General features: G+C 38.8%; 1 protein-coding gene across 3 annotated transcripts in view; it reads right to left on the bottom strand.

Moving 5' to 3' along the window:
- The window catches only part of PHF20L1 (PHD finger protein 20 like 1), a 55,451-nt gene extending 36,609 nt beyond the window's left edge, over positions 1-18,842 (bottom strand). For 2 of the 3 annotated variants that reach the window (XM_030966254.1, XM_030966264.1), the window contains exons 1-7: positions 18,754-18,842; positions 17,642-17,747; positions 10,683-10,854; positions 10,454-10,538; positions 9,589-9,677; positions 3,194-3,401; positions 2,409-2,540 (exon numbers count right to left, since the gene is read on the bottom strand). In XM_030966254.1, the coding sequence (XP_030822114.1) occupies positions 2,409-2,540; positions 3,194-3,401; positions 9,589-9,677; positions 10,454-10,538; positions 10,683-10,854; positions 17,642-17,724 (769 nt within the window). In that variant the 5' untranslated portion in view covers positions 17,725-17,747; positions 18,754-18,842. Of the gene's footprint in view, positions 1-2,408; positions 2,541-3,193; positions 3,402-7,016; positions 7,080-9,588; positions 9,678-10,453; positions 10,539-10,682; positions 10,855-17,641; positions 17,748-18,753 lie in introns of all 3 variants that reach the window. The other variant, XM_030966245.1, reaches the window with a different exon arrangement.
- Positions 18,843-19,194: the final 352 nt, after the last annotated feature.

Raw genomic sequence — 19,194 nt, 5'->3', positions numbered from 1 at the left:
ATTAGCAGTCACATTTTCAAAATGTACTGGTATAAAAGACTTACTATGCTATGAACTGCAGAAATGTGTTAATTTGAGAACAGATACACAAAGTATCTACAAGGCAAGACAAATTTCTTGCAGTTAAAGGATTAATACACTTTCACTGAAAGGTAACACATCCTCTGCTAGCCAAGTATGTCTTGTGGAGACAGACACACTGTTTTTAAAATGGTAACAGTCAATGGCTGCAAAGTCATGGTTTGATTATTCAGTTCAGTCTGTATGAACCTCTGTCACTAGTATGATTCTCCTAATGTTCCTGAGGTAATAAGAATCTATCCACAAGCACAGGCAAATATAATTTCTAAAGGTAAAGGTTTTCCAGCTGTTTTGGTATCTATTGCTACTAACTGCTATTGGAAAGAAATTAACAAGGCTCTGTCAATCTCTACTCTCTACATCTTCTACTACTACTGCTCATGGCAGCAATTAAATTGGAACTTAACTGAAAATGTATGTCGCATGGGAATGGGGCTGATAAATTTGACATCCATTAACAAAACTTGGAACCAAAGAAGGAGCCTTCCAGGAATGACAATCCTGGGGGCAGAAGAGGGGTTTTTCTAAAGACTGTTTCCTTTGTACAAAAGGAACAGATCCTCTTCATCCTTTTTTCAATGAAAAGCTGGACATGAGCTGCCAACACTCTCCCAGCTGCATCTAAAGCACTGTGGGCAGCAGGATAGGGGAGGTGATTCTGCCCCTCTGCTCTGCTCAGACCCCACCTGCCCTGTGTGTCCAGCTTGTGGGTCCCAGCACAGGAAGGTCATGGACCTGCTGGTGAGTCCAGGGGAGAGACCCAGAGATGGTCAGAGGGCTGCAGCACCTCTCCTGTGAGCAAAGGCTGAGGGAATTGGGATTGTACAGCTTGAAGAAGGCTCCAGGGAGACCTTAGAGACCAGTGCCTAAAGAGGGTCTCAAAAGAGCTGGAGAAGGACATCTTAGAGGGGCATGTCGTGATAGGACAAAAGGGAATAGATTCAAACCTAAAGAGAGTAAATTTAGATTAGATAGGAGGACTAAATTCATTCCTATGAGGGTGGTGAGGCACAGGTTGCCCAGGGAAAATGTAGATTCCCCATCCCTGGAAGTGTTCAAGGCCAGGTTGGATGGGGCTTTGAGCAATCAGGTCTAGTGGAAGGTGTCCCTGCTCATGGCAGCAAGGTTTGAACTAGGTGAACTTTAAGGTCCCTTCCAAAGCAAAACATTCCATGATTCATAGCATTTTATTTTTACTGATTAAGAGACTGAAACAGATCCACTCTCATAAGAAAACTGACTAAACATCCTCCACTGCAGACCAATGAAAGGCTGGATAAGCCAAAACAAGTATGAAAAAAACTCTCACTGTGCAGTTTAGTAAATTAGGTTATTTTTGTTTTACAGAAACAAGCAAAAATTTGTATGTAGTTCCAAAAAAAAAAAACCAACAAAAAAGCCCCTCTCATTTGTAGCACAGGAAAGTTTACTAGCCTTCACATGAAATACTATTGACTAGAATAATGAGTGGAATGAATTTCTATCTTAGAGTGTGTCCACGGGCTCCTCTGTCAAGGGAGGGACTCCAAAACTTTTTTCAACCCAACTTTTGAAATGCATCTGATACTTTCCCAGCACAGGTATGAACATAAGACTTTGTCCTAAATAATGGCAGGATCAAAGCCAGCAACACAGCTTTCTTATTTGGAGGACTACAAATTGAAATAATTTTTTCACAGGTAAGTAAATTTCTATTAAATTCTGGAATAAGTGCATTTTTCAGCTTTTAAAAATAAGACAAATTATTTGATTTTCTGTTCTATAGAATTTATTCTGTAGTAACATTCCTGTTTTCCATTAATATCTTTGAGCAATACAAATAGGGAATGAATGCTTAGACACTGAAAAAAAAATCAGATCTTTATAGCTTCAATTTGTAGGAATGTTTATTATTTCTAAACGAGAAACACTTTTTAGCAACAATTTCACTTCAGGAAAAAATATTTTCTGTTTCTCCACAGCTAACCCTAGCTTTAATTTACAGTCGTATGCAATTCATGACATTCTTTAGTTGTACAAACCCAAAATCACCCAATAATGAAGAAAACTGTACAGCTAGAGGTAAAATATGCTCAAGAAATTAATCAATTCAGGATGGTTACTATACTAAGAAACTAAAAAGACCAAGTACAGTCTGCGACCAATTCATGAACCAGGTAGATTTTACCATTTATGAATTCCTTTAAAATTCTAAACAAGTAGTGACTGCAGTGACCATCTGCCTCATGAATGTGCTTTATGCAATCCACTTCAGCACCTTCTTTACAAGCATGAATATTTCACCACACGAAAAAGGAACAAAGCCAACAACAAAAAAAGTGTTTTACCAGTGATCTTGTTTAGGCGAGCTCTCTTTGCCTGAAATGAGTTGCCTAGATTACTTTTCCTCTTGTGTGATAACGCGCTCTCTGCCTGCACAAAGGCCATCTTTGGAACATCCACTACAGGGAATCCTACTTCTAAACACATGAAAAACCTCATTAACTCACATTTCATAAATGTATAACACCCAAAATACTTAAATATTTCAGAACTGCTAACAGAATGCTGTAGTAAAGAAATTTTAAATGTTTATAAAAAAGGAAAATTATGCATTCTGAAGATTTAGAATTACATATTTAAATAATAAATGGTAATTATCTAAAAATTTGTAATTTTTACATTTGTAATTTTGAATGTTATGAGAAATAAGCATTAAAGACTTAAAATGAACAAATCTTATCAACTCAGATACAGTTTCAAACACCCTTGAATATGGATATATCATGCATATTGGAATTTTTTTTTTAAAAACAAGATCAGGGATTATCTCACAGGGAAGAGAAGATCCAGGAATATCAACCAAATTGTACAATGAAATCATTAATAAAAAGCTATGTTCTGCTCTTGATGAAGTTAGTCAGAAGTTTAGCACAAGCAGTAAATGCTGACTGAACTAGATTTATCTGATAAAAATAGTTTCTGAACCAATTACCATTATGTATCAAAAGGTTATACCAGCAAATGTGACATTTTCCCCTAAAAATATTGGTTATTATTTAACTGCAAAATTAGCAACAGGAGTTCAACACTACAGAAAAACCAATTTTGTGTTTATAGAATGTGCTTTTACCAAATGTGTCACTAGATGTAGGCTCCTCTTCCTTTTTCTGGACTTCCTGCATGATTGTAGAGGTTGAGGTTTCTTCCTTTTTTGAAGGGACTTTTAGCCATTTTCTTTCCTCTTTATCTTTATTGCTGTTTGCACTGGTTCTAGGTTTACTTCCTGCTTTGTTCTTGGCTGCTGCAGCAGCAGCAGCTTTGACCAAAGCTATCCAATCCTCCAAAAAGGAAAAAATGGTGAGTAAGTATTATAAAGTGCCTAAGACTCAAACAGAAAATACTCGTAAACCCAGTGAACTTTATCTAGAAATATTCAAAGGAAATTCATTTTTATAGTTACTACTCAAAGAGTGGCAAAATTGACCTTCCCAAATTTCCAAATAAACTTGAAGCATTATCAGTATGCCATGTGGATAAAAAGGAAAAAAAAATCTTCCATAAAACCACTGTATTTAGAAATCTGGCTGTACACATTCCCTGTTAAATTACTTTTTGTGTCATTGCTTTAGAAACCCAGCAGCTCCCAGCCCCAGAAGTCTGACATTTTTCTTACCCTTCTGGCTCTGAAACACACAACTCCATAGTTGTTGACCTATTATGCAAAGCTACAACTGCCTCAAAGCAGTGTCCAGCTGCATGGAATTCCTCCTGAACTAAATTGATAAACCAGGGATAACTCCTAGCTCATTACACCTTTGTTTCTAGAGCAACTACAGACTCTTTACTATTTTCATATTACATATTACAGGTTTCACTCACTAACTTCAATAAAGTACTCTACAATATGACTGAATTTCACAATCTATATTTAAGGTATTTAAGTGTCATTTTGCATAATTGCTTATTTGTACCATACAGAAACATTCAAGGGGTGAGCAATACATCCCACTCTAATCTACTTTTTGACATTTAGACCAAGTCAAGCCACCCCATAAGGCAATGGAGAGAACCTCCTAGGCTGAGCCAAGCTCTTACCACTAGTTTAGAGCAATGAGACTCCAGCCTTATGTCTCCTGAATGTCAGGATTCAATCTGACTGCCAAAATTGTAACTTGATCCTTTTGCATGAAGTATTTTTTTGAACTTTACATAACACCGAGGTACAAAATTCTTCCATGGAGAAGTTATGTGCAATACAGAAGGCAGCAGAAATGATCAACCAGTCAGAATAAAGCACCTGAGTGCTCTGAATTACAAGTACTACCACACACAAAAAAAATATGAAAGAGACTTTTTGTCTAGTTACCCATGAATGCTTTACAAATAGTACTTTTTTTTCCCCAACTGCATACAGACTATTTTATTCTGGAATATCTCCTTGTTGTTATATCATCATAGGAGATACCTAAAGCAGCCTGATTTTAGAGACCCTGTTCCAATTTTACCTTTTCCCCACTCGTTACATATTATAAACCTTTCAAGTTTCTGCTCTGTTGAGGGTTTCTTTGCTTTCTTTGACATATGAGGAAATCATAACACAAATACCAAGTTAATTCTCCTTGCATTATGCTTTTCCTTTTCCATAGTTCAATACTTTTAAATCCCTGCTATACATGGGTTATGCTTATTCTTTGCACCAACTTACGTACATAGAAACAGCAACAGTTTTGATTCCTCTAAGATAAAGTGTTCCATGTCCACTCTGTCAGTGCAAGATGCAGACACTCACGCTAGCCAGCAGCAAAGTTTAGAAGCACTTTGGTAATGCTCACACAACAGGCAACTACTGAGGCCACTTGGTGACATGCCAGCACAAAGGAGTGTGTCTAACTGCCAGCTGCATAGTCAGGCAAAAGCACACAAACCTCTCCTTTGGGCAGCCAAAATGAGCACACCTACCAGCTCCAGTCCATCCAGAGCCTTGCCCATCCACCAGGACAAAAAACAGGACTGAGATATCTGTGGTGGTGAGGAATTAGGAGACCTGAGAGTAGAAGTCTTACACTGTACCCTGGCTAAGGGATGAAGAGGATCAGTAACGTGGCTGGAGATTAGATCTTATGATAAAAGTGGGAAGGGGAAGTAGAGCAGCCTGCATCAAAACAGCTTCTAAAGAGCACCCTGATTTTCAGTCAAGCTAAGCACTCTGGAATCAAAAGCTTTCAGAAGATACAAAGCTTCAAAAGACGATGCTGAACCAAGTATCCTGGTCTAAGTGCAGCTCGTGCCACATGGAAAGGAGTTTTGTGGTTTTCTTTGAATTTCATTTCACTGTTTGGATAATGTTCTTACAACATGGAGCTTACAGCAGCAGGACACATAACAATGAAGCAAACAAAGGTCGAACACTCAGAAACCAGAGAAGAGACACATTCATTATGGTGACAGTTATACTTTTTTCCAAGATTAACATGTAAATTTAAACTCAGTGAAGAGAACTTGAAGCAGCTGGGATGGACAAGATTATGACCAGAGATTCCTTCCAACTTAAAACAATTCTGTGATTCCAAATTGCTCAGAAATTCTGTGGGTCCATTTTTGTTTTGGCTGTAGAATAAAAACACAGGCACTAAAGTGACACAGTTAATGCCTGCTTTTTAACCTTGAATTACTGCTGAGTGCTCAGCAGCACAGCTCCTGACATGTGAGAATTATTTGCCATCTAAAATGGTAAGGTGACTATATTTCTTTTGTAGAACACAGGAATTCCTCCTTCAAAATGATACATTTGTGTCTTTTTCAGAATTTTTACCAAGAAATTAACAAAACAGTTCAAGAATAATAGTGGGATCCTAAAGCACGATAAATTCTGAAGTCTGCCTCAGGCTAATAGTATGCTATCTATTCCATCAGCCATAATAGCAGGACACTAAATACCATAGATATCAGAGAAACTAGCTAGAAATTTTAACAGTAGGACAATTTCCCAGATCATACAAAGCCAAGGGCCCAAATGTGAACACATTTGAAATTAATAGAGTAAAAGCAAAATCCTTCTAAGAGAAGTTTTCCCTACTTTTCTTTCATTTCCTGACATTGTCTCTCTATTGGAAGTAGTTGTGTAACTCTGAACCAGCTACTCTGCATCATCCAGCCTGATTTCCCACTTCCCTCAGTATCTCACCTCAGTGAGCTTCTCATTTACATATGTAACTTTAAAAAAATATAAAATAAAATACATCCAAAATGTGTACTTCCTTCTTTTTCTTTCTTACTAAAATTCAGCTTTCCAGTAAGCTGAGAAAATTGACAGGAGAATAGTAATGACCCACAGCAGTTAGAAAACAAAGCATTACTTTATGACTACTGAGGAAAACTGTCATTATGCTAATTAGATTCACTAAATCAAAACACAGGAAATTGCACGATCAAGAAATACATCAGCAGAAATTACTTAACGGCCTTACACATCAATTGGCTAAAAAGCTTGTATTTTAAAATATTCCTTGTGTAACCATAATCCTGCAACAGTGGGAAGGCAAAACCAGCAGAATTTCCAAAATCCAACCCTTGCGTCAGTAGCAGAAATCACACATACATCGCTCTCCCTCCACCTGCCTACAACCACCACCTTTTTGCTTCTCCACAGTACTAAAGATTCAGTTGCTTTTTCCTCTTCTGTCACACCATAACTTCCAACTCCCACACGTTCATACATACACATACATAAAACATGAATCTCTCGACTGGCCGATTCCACATCAAGCCTGGATTCCTTACCCTCACCTTTCAATTCTACACAGTCTGCCCCACCTACATCTCGGCTCACATTGTCTCCTGTCACATCTTCTTTTTTCCTCTGGCCCATTCGCAAATCCATGCTTTTTCCTCAGCTTCCTCTTCCTGTGTGCCAAGTCCCCTCCCTCTCCTTCAAATCCCTCCTCAAAACTCACTTCTTTTGGTTCGATTTCCGTCACTAATCTCAGCTCCGGCGCTATCTGCTCCCTCTCGCGCGCCTGATTACATTGAAGATAAAACAAAAAACATGAAACAGAAAAAGTAAGTTATCCAAACACTTCATATGTGCTCTCAAAAGGGCAGTCTCAATATCCCTTTTTCCCCTCTCTGTACTATGTTAGTCACAGACTGTGTGATTTTGAATAACTTTTGCTTATCTGAACCACAGCTGAGCCTCAAGACTCATTGAGGCTGAGGCTCATTGTCACTGAGACAAATATTTTTCACTCTTTAAAAATTTTGCCTTTCCATCCTCATTACTGAATTTTATTAAAACACACATCTGCTGCAACTCAGAAATAGTTTGAGTGCTACAGCACCTACAGTCTTTTCCTTCAAGTCACACTAAGCTCAAATCAAAGTATTAACTAATCTCTATCTCTCTTTAAGTAATTTGAATTCTGCATGCTTAGCATACACCTTCCACAAAGATCTTAAAATTTCTTCGATTTATTGATGTACTAGAACTTCAACTATCTTAAGCTTACACTCATCTATGGAAATGTATTTTTTAGTTTGGATACGCAGAAAATACAAGTTATAAGTTTAAATGAAGCGTGAAATGTTGCATCTGACAACTCTACTTAATTTTTCAAATCAGTTTACAGTCTTGCAATTTTTGTAACCTATACATCAATTTTAGTAAATATTTTCTTACAAAATACATAATGCAAAAGAACAAAAAAATCCATGGGAGTTTGAGGCTTAAGCAAAGCACAGCCTCAGATAACTGATTTTCAACCAAATCTTAGTTCATGTTTTTATTCTGAAATAACAAAAAAACACTTAGACAAACAAACATTTTTCCATTGCATTATATGCAAAAGAAGTTGCAAGAAAAATTATATCATTGCTTTTGAAAGCTACAGACCTTCATGCTTATTTCTTATTTTGCAGGATTAAATGCTACAACTAGTATCAATCAGCATTACAGAAAGCAGAGTTGGAGGTGTTCTTGTATCCAGACAACTTAAAATTCTAAATCCATCTCAAAGTGTAAATTTGTGCCCCCAATTCCTTCTCAAGATTTCATTGAAGCAGCCTACATTCAACCCCCGAGATGCATAAGTGGCACCATAACTCTCAACTACTGAGAAAAAATTAGAAATAACAGATGAGCTGGACTGCCACCAAACAAGTCTGGACAACATAATGGTTGTGAAGTAATGGATTTACTATTTTTTTTAAAGCTGAGATTGCCTGTGGCCTAAAGAGTAGTAACTCAAGATAAGACACAACATTGCTCCCTAGGAAAAGCACAGGACAGAATCAGGGAGCTCTTTCCACTGTCACAAAAGACTTATTTCTTTTTGGCCACAATCACATTACCCAAGTTTTGCTTCTTGTAAGTAAAAAGGAACACTCAAGCTTCCTAACTTACTGTCATACTGACAGTATTCCTTGAAATACTACACACTGGTTCAACAGAGTTACTGTAAGACTGCAGCAAGAAGCCAGGGTTAGTGTGACTATAGATTTCAGTTTAATCTCCTTCAGGAAACATCTTTTAAATAATGCAGTGGTGTCTGCACTAAGTTCCAATGTCCTTTGCATAGTGGATCAACCCTACCATACAGCTACCCTTACCCTGGAGGCCAGGATGTGGAGATGCTTTCAAGCAAATTCAATTATCCATCTGCCCTGGTGACAACATGGATGGCTACAAGGGTAATTCTGAAATATTTGAAGTCTGCAAAGTTAGGAATATTCTGAAGAAAACTAAAAGCAAAGACCAGTTTTCACGGATTTTGTCTCAGTTTCAGTGGAGTAATTTCCCATTAAATATTAAACACAGTTACCATGCAAAATAAATGCAATGGCATTTGCACTGAAAGCATGTAAGAGTTTTCAATGATGTTTCCCTTTCACAAGTAAAGATAGGCCTAGTGACTAAATCTTGTCCTTTACTTCACAGTCTCCCTCAGCTTCTATTCAGCATCTCTTTAACAGCAACTGGACATTATAAGAGACAATAAATACTTATCTGTCTGATTGCCCCAAAGTTCTGATACGGGGGAAAAACCCCAAAGTCACATTTGTAAGAACATGTGGGCAAAAATCTCTCGTAGCAGCACACAAAAGACATGCCCAGAGGGCAGGAAATAAATAAAATTAAAAAAAAAAAAAAAAAAAAAAAAAAAATCAGCAGCACAGACTGCTGACAAGCTAAAGCTTTTTTCATGAAAAGACACCAGAGGGAAAAGTCATTGGATGCCCCTGGTTTTGTAAACTCTGTAAGACAAGGCTTTGTGAAGAGATTAGTTGGCAATGGAGTGCCCAGCAGCCAGACATTTCAGTGAGGCAAGGCCACTTGAGCAGCACACTCTGAGGCATCATCCATAAACTGGTGAAGCAAGGCAGTGCAGGGCCTAGAGAAAGACTAATTTCAATCTAGTTGCGCTACTGACACTTCTACTGTCTTATGATATAAAAAACAAACAAACAAAACAATGAAAACCCAAACAACTACACAGAACCTAACAAGGCAATTGCTTCAAGTATTCTTACCTGCCCTTTTGCATCCTCTGGCATAGACTTGATATGCATCCTTTTAAGACATCGAATGACACCATCATAGAATTGCACTGTGAATGTTCCTAGAAATGATTGATGGAATCACTATGAGTAGTTAAGAAACAAACACACTTTGTTACTATGAAAGCTTTATGTTTTGCATGTTATTTTGTATGACAAGGGTAACCAGGTGTTAACACTAGTCAGGATCAAGAGAGGTACAAAATACCATAAATGATGACCTCAATGAAACCCTGCTTTAATACTGTTACTCCTTGTCCAGCTGGGCAATTTCAAGTATGTTTAAGCTGTTGAGTCACTTCTGCTCATAATTCATTGAAATAATAATGTAATATTTAAGATGCCACACTAGGGAAAAAGTTCAACTTACATCCAAGTCCTTATTTGCTCTAAACTACAGTAAAAATGTCAATTTTGTATGTTCATTAGAAACATCATCATTGTGAAGTATTTAATCTGTGTTCCCTTATTTTCCTATTTCCATTGTTTTTCTTCAATAAAGATAACTAAAACAATTATGAAAATTTAAATAGGACATGAACTCAAATCAACAATAGTACAAAATTGTCCTTAAACTGTGCACAGGAGCTTCTGATCACTGAAACAGTAAAAACATTTTAAAAAGCATTTTGTCTTCTAGGAGAAGACAAAAAAGAAGTTTTCAAACTTGATACAGATAAAAGACAAACATTTTACTAAATTTCATATATAAAAACATTTTCACTTAATATTGCGGCAGAGAGGAAAACTTCATAGCCATATCACTTTTTTAAGCAGACTAAATCTACAGCACAGCATTTTCAAGCAGATCTTACCAATGGAGCATTCCAATACATACCCTCTTTATTAATTGCTTCAATCTTTGCAGGGTAATATCGACAGTCTGTCCAACGAGCTAGGACTTCTTCTCCAGGTTTAAAATCCTATTTTAAACAAAACTAGTAATCAATATTTAAATAATTGAGATTTTTCCTAAAAAATAAGTATTATGTGCTAGAGAGATTTAATGTAGGAAAACAAGTAGAGAAGTTTACAAAAGTCTAAGACAAAACAAATGTACCACTTACAACAAATTCTTCATCATCTTTCAGCCCCTCTTTCCTCAAAGCTGGTCTCTCCAAAGGTCTCAACCTGTTGCTGTCCCAGTAAATCCACTCATCGTAGCGATGGCTCCAGCGTTCAAAATGCACCAACATCTTCCCCTCCTCATAATCTATCTTCTCAATTCGAGATGGATACCTGAGTGTTAAACACAAACTGCTAAGTCTCAAAGGCTTCAGTCTTGGTTTAGATACCATAGTGCCTACATGACCTTCCAGAATGTTGTATTAACACTTTGTACTTAAAACTCTCTAAGTCTGAAAAAAAGCTAAGTAACTGAAATGATTGGATAAGATTTAGTTCAAGAACCTATAAACAACATTGAAAATTGTAATCAGGCAGAATTCAGCTCCTTCTGCCCTTCCAAGAAGTATTGAAACAGATTCAAAAGTGCATAGAATCTCCTAAAAAATAAAATTAATTACATCACTGATTTTATCAGCATTTATATTAGGGCTGCTTTAAAGCTAACAATGTGTATGGAAAAGAAAGACCACAGGAAAAGGACAGCTACCTTTAACAACCTGGTTTTTTTCAAACCAAGTACTACTGTGAGCCAATAGTAAAAGAGCAGAGCTTGAGCAATCAATTTCCAATCCTACTGCAAATTCTTTAGCTAGAAAGGCAACTGACATATATAGGAAACCTGTCAACATCATCAACTTTGAATATAATCTCTCCAATATACTGACTGTGCTCTTAAAGGAGTCTCTAACACTATGTTCTGACTAAAATATAACTTACCAGGAAGTACAGGCTTTCCTTATTTCTTACTAACTGGACTATACATTAAAACAAAATATGTCAATCTCAATTTGCTCCTTTTTCTCCTGTGCTACTTCTTCAACTGCAGTGATGTATACAGCTTCCCAAGATTTCAGTATCTCAGGAGCTATTAAGAAAATCTCTCTGATATTCTAGGTTACTACTGCAGCCACATTTCACCCTCATATCAGAATTCAGAGACACTCCAAACTCCTGTTGCACTTCTCTCATCCATATATTTCAGAAATACTAAATATTTTTATCTGTTCTTTAAGACCCCATCTTTTTCTCGCTGAACTTCCAAAAAACCCACAAAGCCTTAGTCTAAAACAGAAGCCTCTCATTTGCCACTCCCTAATAAAATCTTTTTCAAGTCACTTTTTCAAATCTTTCAAAGAAACAAGATCAGCCTCTCTTCCCCTTCTAAAGTAGACTTACAACAACAATCTAACAAGAAAGGTGAAACTGATGATCTACTGCATTAAAACAGAATGTAAAACTCTTGGGTCAAACCTGTATCCCAGCAGCAACATTCTGGTTTAACTTTGAACAAGGCTTCAAGAAAATAAGACAGCCATGAGATGGTTTTCCTAAGCCCTGCCTCTGATTATACTTTCTTTTTAAGTCCATATGCTGTTACACTTAGAAATTTTATTATAAAAAATTATTATAAAGTTTCTAGGTTTTTTTCATCTTCTGGAGAGTTCCAGTTTTAGACTTGGAACTTGACACTAAAACACCAGAATAAGCAGGAAGAGGAGCAAAGCAGAGGAAAAGGTTAAGTTACTGTTACAACAGCAAGTGTGTAAGAAACAATGTAACCTAAAGGACTTCCAAGTAGAAGGACAACATAGAAAATATTTAACAGAGGGAAAGAAGGAAAACTACCAGAAAAGCAACAGGAGAGAAAGTTCATTTTGCAGCAATCAGAAATGGAAACCAAGAACGGTCCTGCCCTTTCCAGTACAGTTAGAAATTTTAGATTTATTGGATGCCAGCCACCAGTGATGCAAAACTACGGTTGTTTCACAAAATTCACGGCCAACCAGCTAAAAGAGAATTCTCCTTTTCCTACACATGTGCAATGCAAACACTCTGCTCCCACTATGGCACATCCCTTGCTATGGACAGGAGCTTTCTCTGGTCAGCAGCAGTCAAGGCACCACTCCAAGCACTCTGTGAGAAGACAACAGGAGGGACAAACTGGGAAAATACAGCCCTGACTTGGAAAGAGCACACCACGTAAGAGGGGAAAGTAACATGTAGAGCACAGTTTAGAGACAAATAGTTTAAAATTAAGATAATTATAAAGAAAACTCAGCAAGCCAAGAATCAAGACATATATATACAAAATCAAAAGAGAAAAAGTTAGCATCAGTTATTAAAAGAAGATGTGCAAAATATTAATTCTCATTAGATACCACTTTAGATGAGACATGAAGCTCAAGGTATTTATAGGTTAACTTCTCTTTGCTAAATACAATTTCTGCTATCAACATCTTTCTAAAAATCCATGATATGTCCTTAGAGATGGAGCTGCCCAAGCCATATGCAATTGGTTATTAGGTAACCCAAACACAACTCTGTATTTAGCAACAAACTATTATCCTCAATATCCATTAAACTTAGCCCCACATTGTGCCACAAATATGCACAAGCAGTAATATTTCACAATACTGATCCCACAGTGGAAAAGACCAGAACATATGTATTGCAGAACTTACTCTTGTAAATTATCCCCTGCACAAAAAGATCTTTCTGATGGTTTTGTACTTTAGCTGAAAAGAATTGATTTCGTTAATTAAAAAGATTAATATGAAGATGATTACATCTTTTACACTTCAGAACTTTTATGTGGTAGTTCCTTCCATCACAAAGTTACAAGAAGGCATGTGAAGAAATACTGCAAAGGCAGACACAAATGTCATTCTTTATAGTACCAAAGAATAGTAATATCTAAGACCAAAGCGACTTTCCAGTCAGGTTAATTCCTCCACCAACTAAGCCACATTAAGTCATCACAATGAAACTGATATACAGCTGGATCTGACAACACTTCATCAGCACAAACCAGAAAAACACACTCTAAAATTTGAGGGAAAAGTCTTCACTTTTCAAAATAAAAGAAAAAAAAGACTCAGACCAGCACACTGAAATCCAATAATCAAGGAGCTTCTTTTCTGGGAAGAAACAATATTCTGCAGATGTTGGGTATGCTTTTTCAAAAAGCAGCTGGAAAGAGCATGTAGTAATCACTAATGAAGTTTCATCCAAATTTCAGGGGATGTGCTCTTGCTTTTCCAAGAGGGAACAAGAGAACTGCTGGTAGCTGAACTTACCTGCCCAGTTTACACATTGCATGCCCTCCATTCTCAGGTTCCAATCTTGGCGGTTCCAACCCATTAGAATTATGCAATATTTTTGGAAAGCCTCAGAATTTGATATGGCTTAAAAACTAATACTATGAAGCCCTGGTCAGGCAACAGCAGTGTTCTAACATTTATACAATTAAAAATAATTGAAAACTTCCCACTTCACTTCTTGACAGTGTGAAAAAAAAAACCAACCCACTGAATATTTTTTCCAAGGCACTCAACACACATTAACAACCACACAGACAGCACTTTTTTTTTACATCCTCCTTTTCAACCTTCAAAAGTGACCAAAAAGTAGTGAATTGGCTTGTGAAATGGGACAACAGGCATTTCAAACTGTAAAAGAGGTACAAAAATATTAATAAATCTGCCCAAGTTTGTACCTACAAAGTCTACAAACACACTCATACTTCCTGCCTTTGCAATACTGGTTTAAAAAGTGCTTCCTTCTACCTCACAGAGGATATAAAACCAAATACCCTCCATACTGACTTCTCACAAATAGTGTTCTAGAGTCTGCAAAATCTGCCAACATCTATTTCTAGGTCTCCATACTCATTATACATATATTGTATTAAATATAAAGCAGACTTCCCTTTCAAACAGCTGCCAGGTAACCCAGTCAACTGAAATCCAGAGCAAGGACTATATCAAGTAAGATTTCTCAATGTCTTTCAGAGAAAAGACTTCCTCCATACTGGGGGGTGGGGAGGGGTGTGGAAGTCCATCCAGATAATCAAATATACCAAGAGATAGAACTGTTGTTCCAACAACTAACCTATTTTAGAGGGCTGTTTCCATTCCAGAAACCAGGGACATCTATCTGTACTTCATTACCTAACTTAAGAGTTTAGATCGAGCAAATTAATAAAGACTACCAGAAAAACAACAGGGTTTTTCAAATCAGTATCTGCTGCTTACAGGACAACCAGTAGAGAGCTACAGCCAAAAAAACACACAGAAAAATATTAAAAAAAGGAAGAGATACATCTTTAAATATATCAGCTTTGCAAGGACAGTGTCCTACTTGTGGCAGCTGACAGCTCAAGAATTGTCTTACACACAGACATGCACTTGCAGGCAAGTGCAGCTCTACTGCCTTTTCACGTGCTCTGTCAGCAAAGAGAGGCAGAAAAGGATGTATGCATATGTATCAGTTTTTGTATGAGATCACAGGAGAATTCAAACTGAAAGCAACCTCAGAAAGCCTCCAGTCCAACCTCCCACTCAAAGCAGGGTCAGCTATGGCAACAGGCCAGGTTTTCCAGTGTTTTATTAATCCCGGTCTTGAAAAACTCTCATGCTGGAGACTCCACAAACTCTTCAGGCAACCTGATCCACTGCTTGACTGTCCCAACAGGAAAAAGATTCTCCTTGAACCTAGTGTGAATATCTCATTTCAGTTTGTGCCTGTTGTTTTGTTCTCTAACTACCTGTAGGGTTTGGCTAAGGCTGGTTGATGACAGCCCTGTAGGTATTGGAAAGATGACAGTGGGATTTCTGAAGCCTTTTCCAAGCTAAAGAAGTAATTTCCTCACTCTCTCTTCATAGGTCTTACATTCCTCCAGCCCCTGATCATTTCACATACTTAATAATTTTCTAGTTTGTAATTTTCAATCCCATCTCATTTATTATCTGCTGACAGATGATCAGTTTTGACTAGAGCTGCAGTTCATGGCTTGCTTCAACGAATTTAAATGGAACAAGTGGTACAAGTTCTTTATGCAAGATGATCCCCTGCAACAGCATAACTGCTGTACTTGATAAAGGAGCAATAAAGCAAAAAATAAGTCATGACCATCAGATGACAGCAAGCTTTCAGAAAAATGGAGAAAAAAATTAAAATCCTTTTAAAGGCTATTTCTCAGCAAGTGTTCTCAATTTGTCACTTGCAGAAAGACTGAGCTAAGCAATAGCAATGCTCTTCAATTTGGCTTTTGTTAAAAGATAATAAAGAGATTTCATGTAAGTTCAGCAAGTTTATTTTCTTTGAAGTATGTATTTCTGCATGCAAATGAGCAGAATGCATACAGATTATATATAGAAAGAATTTTAAAAACATCCACCACTCCCTTATGCAACAGAAAGCCAACTAAAAAAAAATCGCATAGGCTATCATTACAACCCTTGACACCCTAATAATAGCACAAGAGTAGATTTTCTGTCACAAGGTATTTGGGTTTGTATTATTAGTTCATTTTGTATTACTAGTTCACTTGAAATACAGTCCAGTTTTCATTGTTGCTGTAACTGTTAAATTTTTATATTAACTTTCTTCTGTATATGGTACCACAAAAGTTTACATGCATTTAAACTTGACCTGGGTCTACCTGGTGTACAGACAATAAATCAAATCCTGGAAAGTTCAGGATAAATTCTATTCTTCCTGAAAACACCTAGCAACTCAGCTGCAGGGCTTGTGACATGGCCATGCCTGACAATCCAAACCTAGACAAGAACTCCAGCACTGACATGCAACTCTTCCCTGGAAAAAGCTGGGCAGGTCTGACACAAACTATACACTGGATACTCAGTGATATTTTTTTGATACTGTTAAGCTATCTTTACATATTAATTGTTGTTACCTGATTACATAACCAATTATCTCTAGTCACAGAAGATGCTAACAAAAGTTTTATTGCTCTATTTTGGATGTTTCCCTTATCCTGCCATTCAGTTACAGAATCAGTATGCTGAAAACCCAGTCCACAGCAACAGGTAAGAACAAGAATAGTTCTATAAACCAAGTCCTTTAAAGTCCCTTTATAAACACAAACACTCTTCCTATAACTAAAATCAAAGCTCTACAAATAAAGAGTTTGACTCAACTTTTTATACAGAGCACATAACACTGGAGCAGACATGTCAATAATATACAGACTTCCCTCTCACATCACTTGGAGTTAACAGGATCAGATATTTGCAGGAACATACTGAGCTCTCCAGGAATGCAACAGAAAAGCAGCTACACACCTCTGTATTTCCCAGCCCTAATAAATCAGAGAGCAGCTAAGAAAAAACTTCTAAGTAGAAGCATCAAATACTTCTGCCACCTACTCTTAACAAAACTAGGGATTTTTCAAACTCAACTAGCATGGCCAGCACACATCAACAGATTAGCCCACTTGCTTTAATAAAATTTTTACTAACAAATTTTTTTCATCAGAACAGCTCCTTTCACAATACACATGCTGTGCAGCATAGTCCTTGTGCCCCTAATTTTCATTTTATAGTCTGAATTCACAATAGGCCTGTCTGGTTGCAGAGTCGCAGTTTTAAGCAATTAATTCCTCCAGCTGTTTAATAAAAACACAACTGTATCTGCGTATCCCATGAACTCCAATTCAGGATGTGGGTTTGGTTTTTTTTTTTAGAATCTGTTTTGTGGACCTGTCAAGTGTGACAACTGAACACAAAACAACTCCCCTTGCATGCCTTCAAACGAAGACAATAGAAGTCTTTGATCATGAAGTTTGCCTCATTGACACACCGATCACCTGGGCCATGACACTGAATTCCACACTACTCCAGAAAGGCTCTTTGCTCCCTACGGCTGTGCAAGCCACCAAGAGCAAATAAACACAAACCCATAGGAAAGTTTAGCTTGATTTCTGAAGTGAGAATATTTTCCTAACACTTTTAACAGACTTAGGTGGAAATTAATAAAGTTCATGTGTGGAAATTGCCATTAATAGATGCACTGTTTTTTATAATCAATTATCAAAGAACACGAACTACACAAAATAATTTTGCTCACAGCAAACACTACCCAATGTCTTCCATACCATTTTTGCAAATAGTCCAGTGCCTCCAAACGAGCACCAATCTCAAATGTGATTCCAGGACGATTTGGAGGCTTTTTACTCATCTTGATATTGTCTTTTTCACCACCTTGGAAGGAAGGAAAAGAGTTGCATTAAAACACATTATGCTGTTTTAAATGTGTCATTGACAGCAAATATATTCCAGAGGGTGAAAAGATGCAAAATTTTGATCCTGACTTTGTATTAACTGCTTAGCTTACAGAAATACAGGCAGGGCCCAAAAAAAAAAAGGCATAAAAAACCTTCATAAATACTTTTATTCAGATTTCTTTCCCCGCAAAAATATCTGTCATCAACCTTAAGTCAAAAAATAACAAGAAAAAAAACATAGTGCTCATCTCTGGAACTCTACTGGACTGTAATTCCTTCATATCATTTTAAAGCGAAATTTTAATTTACCCATAGTTAACATGTGTGCTCTCCTCGGGTGAAGAAAAGGCAAACTAAGAAGAACTTACCTTACCAAGAACAGATAAACATGGCCTAAAGGGCAACTAAGATTAAATGAGCACAAACAAAAAATAAACAAAACCTCATCTTGAGTATTTCTGTGCACTCATAGTCGCATTCATAGCGCTGAGTTTCAGTCACAACTGGCTTCTAATTTTATTTTGCAGCTCAGTCACTATCAAAAAGAAAAAAAAACACCAAAAACCTCTCTGTGCAACTACTGTCGCTATCACCGCGACTTTCTGCGGTGCTCCCTGCACCACCCCAAGCCCCCTTGCCGAGCGCCAGTGCCGGGATGCGGGGTCGGAGCCCCACAGCCCCGCACTGCGGGGGCAGCGGCACCCGGCCCCCGTTCTGCAGCGGGGCTCCCCTGCGAGCTCCGCCAGCGCGGAGAGGCCAAGGGCGCAGCGCAGCCGGGCCGGGAGCGGCGGGGCCGCGGCCGCAGCCCTCGGCACAGCCGGGGAGGCCCCGCCGGACCCCCCGCCGCGGGCGGGGCCCGCCGCGAGCAGAGCCGCGGGCGCCGCCCCGCCAGGCCCGGCCGGCGTGCGGGGGGCCGCCGGAGCCCCGCCGCCCGCGCTCACTCCGCATTCCCTCCTCGCTCCCGCCGCGCTGCCGGCCCTTACCGCCCGCTCGGCTCGCTCGGGGCCCGGCGCGGCTGCCGCGGGCTGTCCGGCACGGCCGCCCCTCACCGCCCCATCCTGCCCGCGCCCCGCGCGCGTCACCGCCGCGCGACGCGCCCCGCCCCCGGCACGTGACTGCGCAGGGGCGGGGGGCGAGCCAGACAAAGAGCGGCGGCCCCGGCCCGGGACGGCTGCGCCGGGATAGTGACACTGCCTCACACCGTCACAGCCTCACACCGCCACAACACCGCCACAGAAACAGCGGGGAGCGGAGGGAAGTGTCCAGCGGGGGGAAAGGAACGTGTTTAATCAAGACGCTGGGGCATTTCTCGTCTTGGTAAAGGCTGAGGGAGTTGGAGCTGCTCAGCCCCAGAAGAGGCGGCTGAGAGGGGACCTCGTCCAGGAGTGTCTGAGGGAGGGGTCGAGAGCACGGATCAGGCTCTG

The sequence above is a fragment of the Camarhynchus parvulus genome, chromosome 2 (genome assembly GCF_901933205.1).
Source record: "Camarhynchus parvulus chromosome 2, STF_HiC, whole genome shotgun sequence".
Classification (NCBI taxonomy): Eukaryota; Metazoa; Chordata; class Aves; order Passeriformes; family Thraupidae; genus Camarhynchus; species Camarhynchus parvulus.
This window is presented reverse-complemented; position numbering and strand designations above follow the sequence as displayed.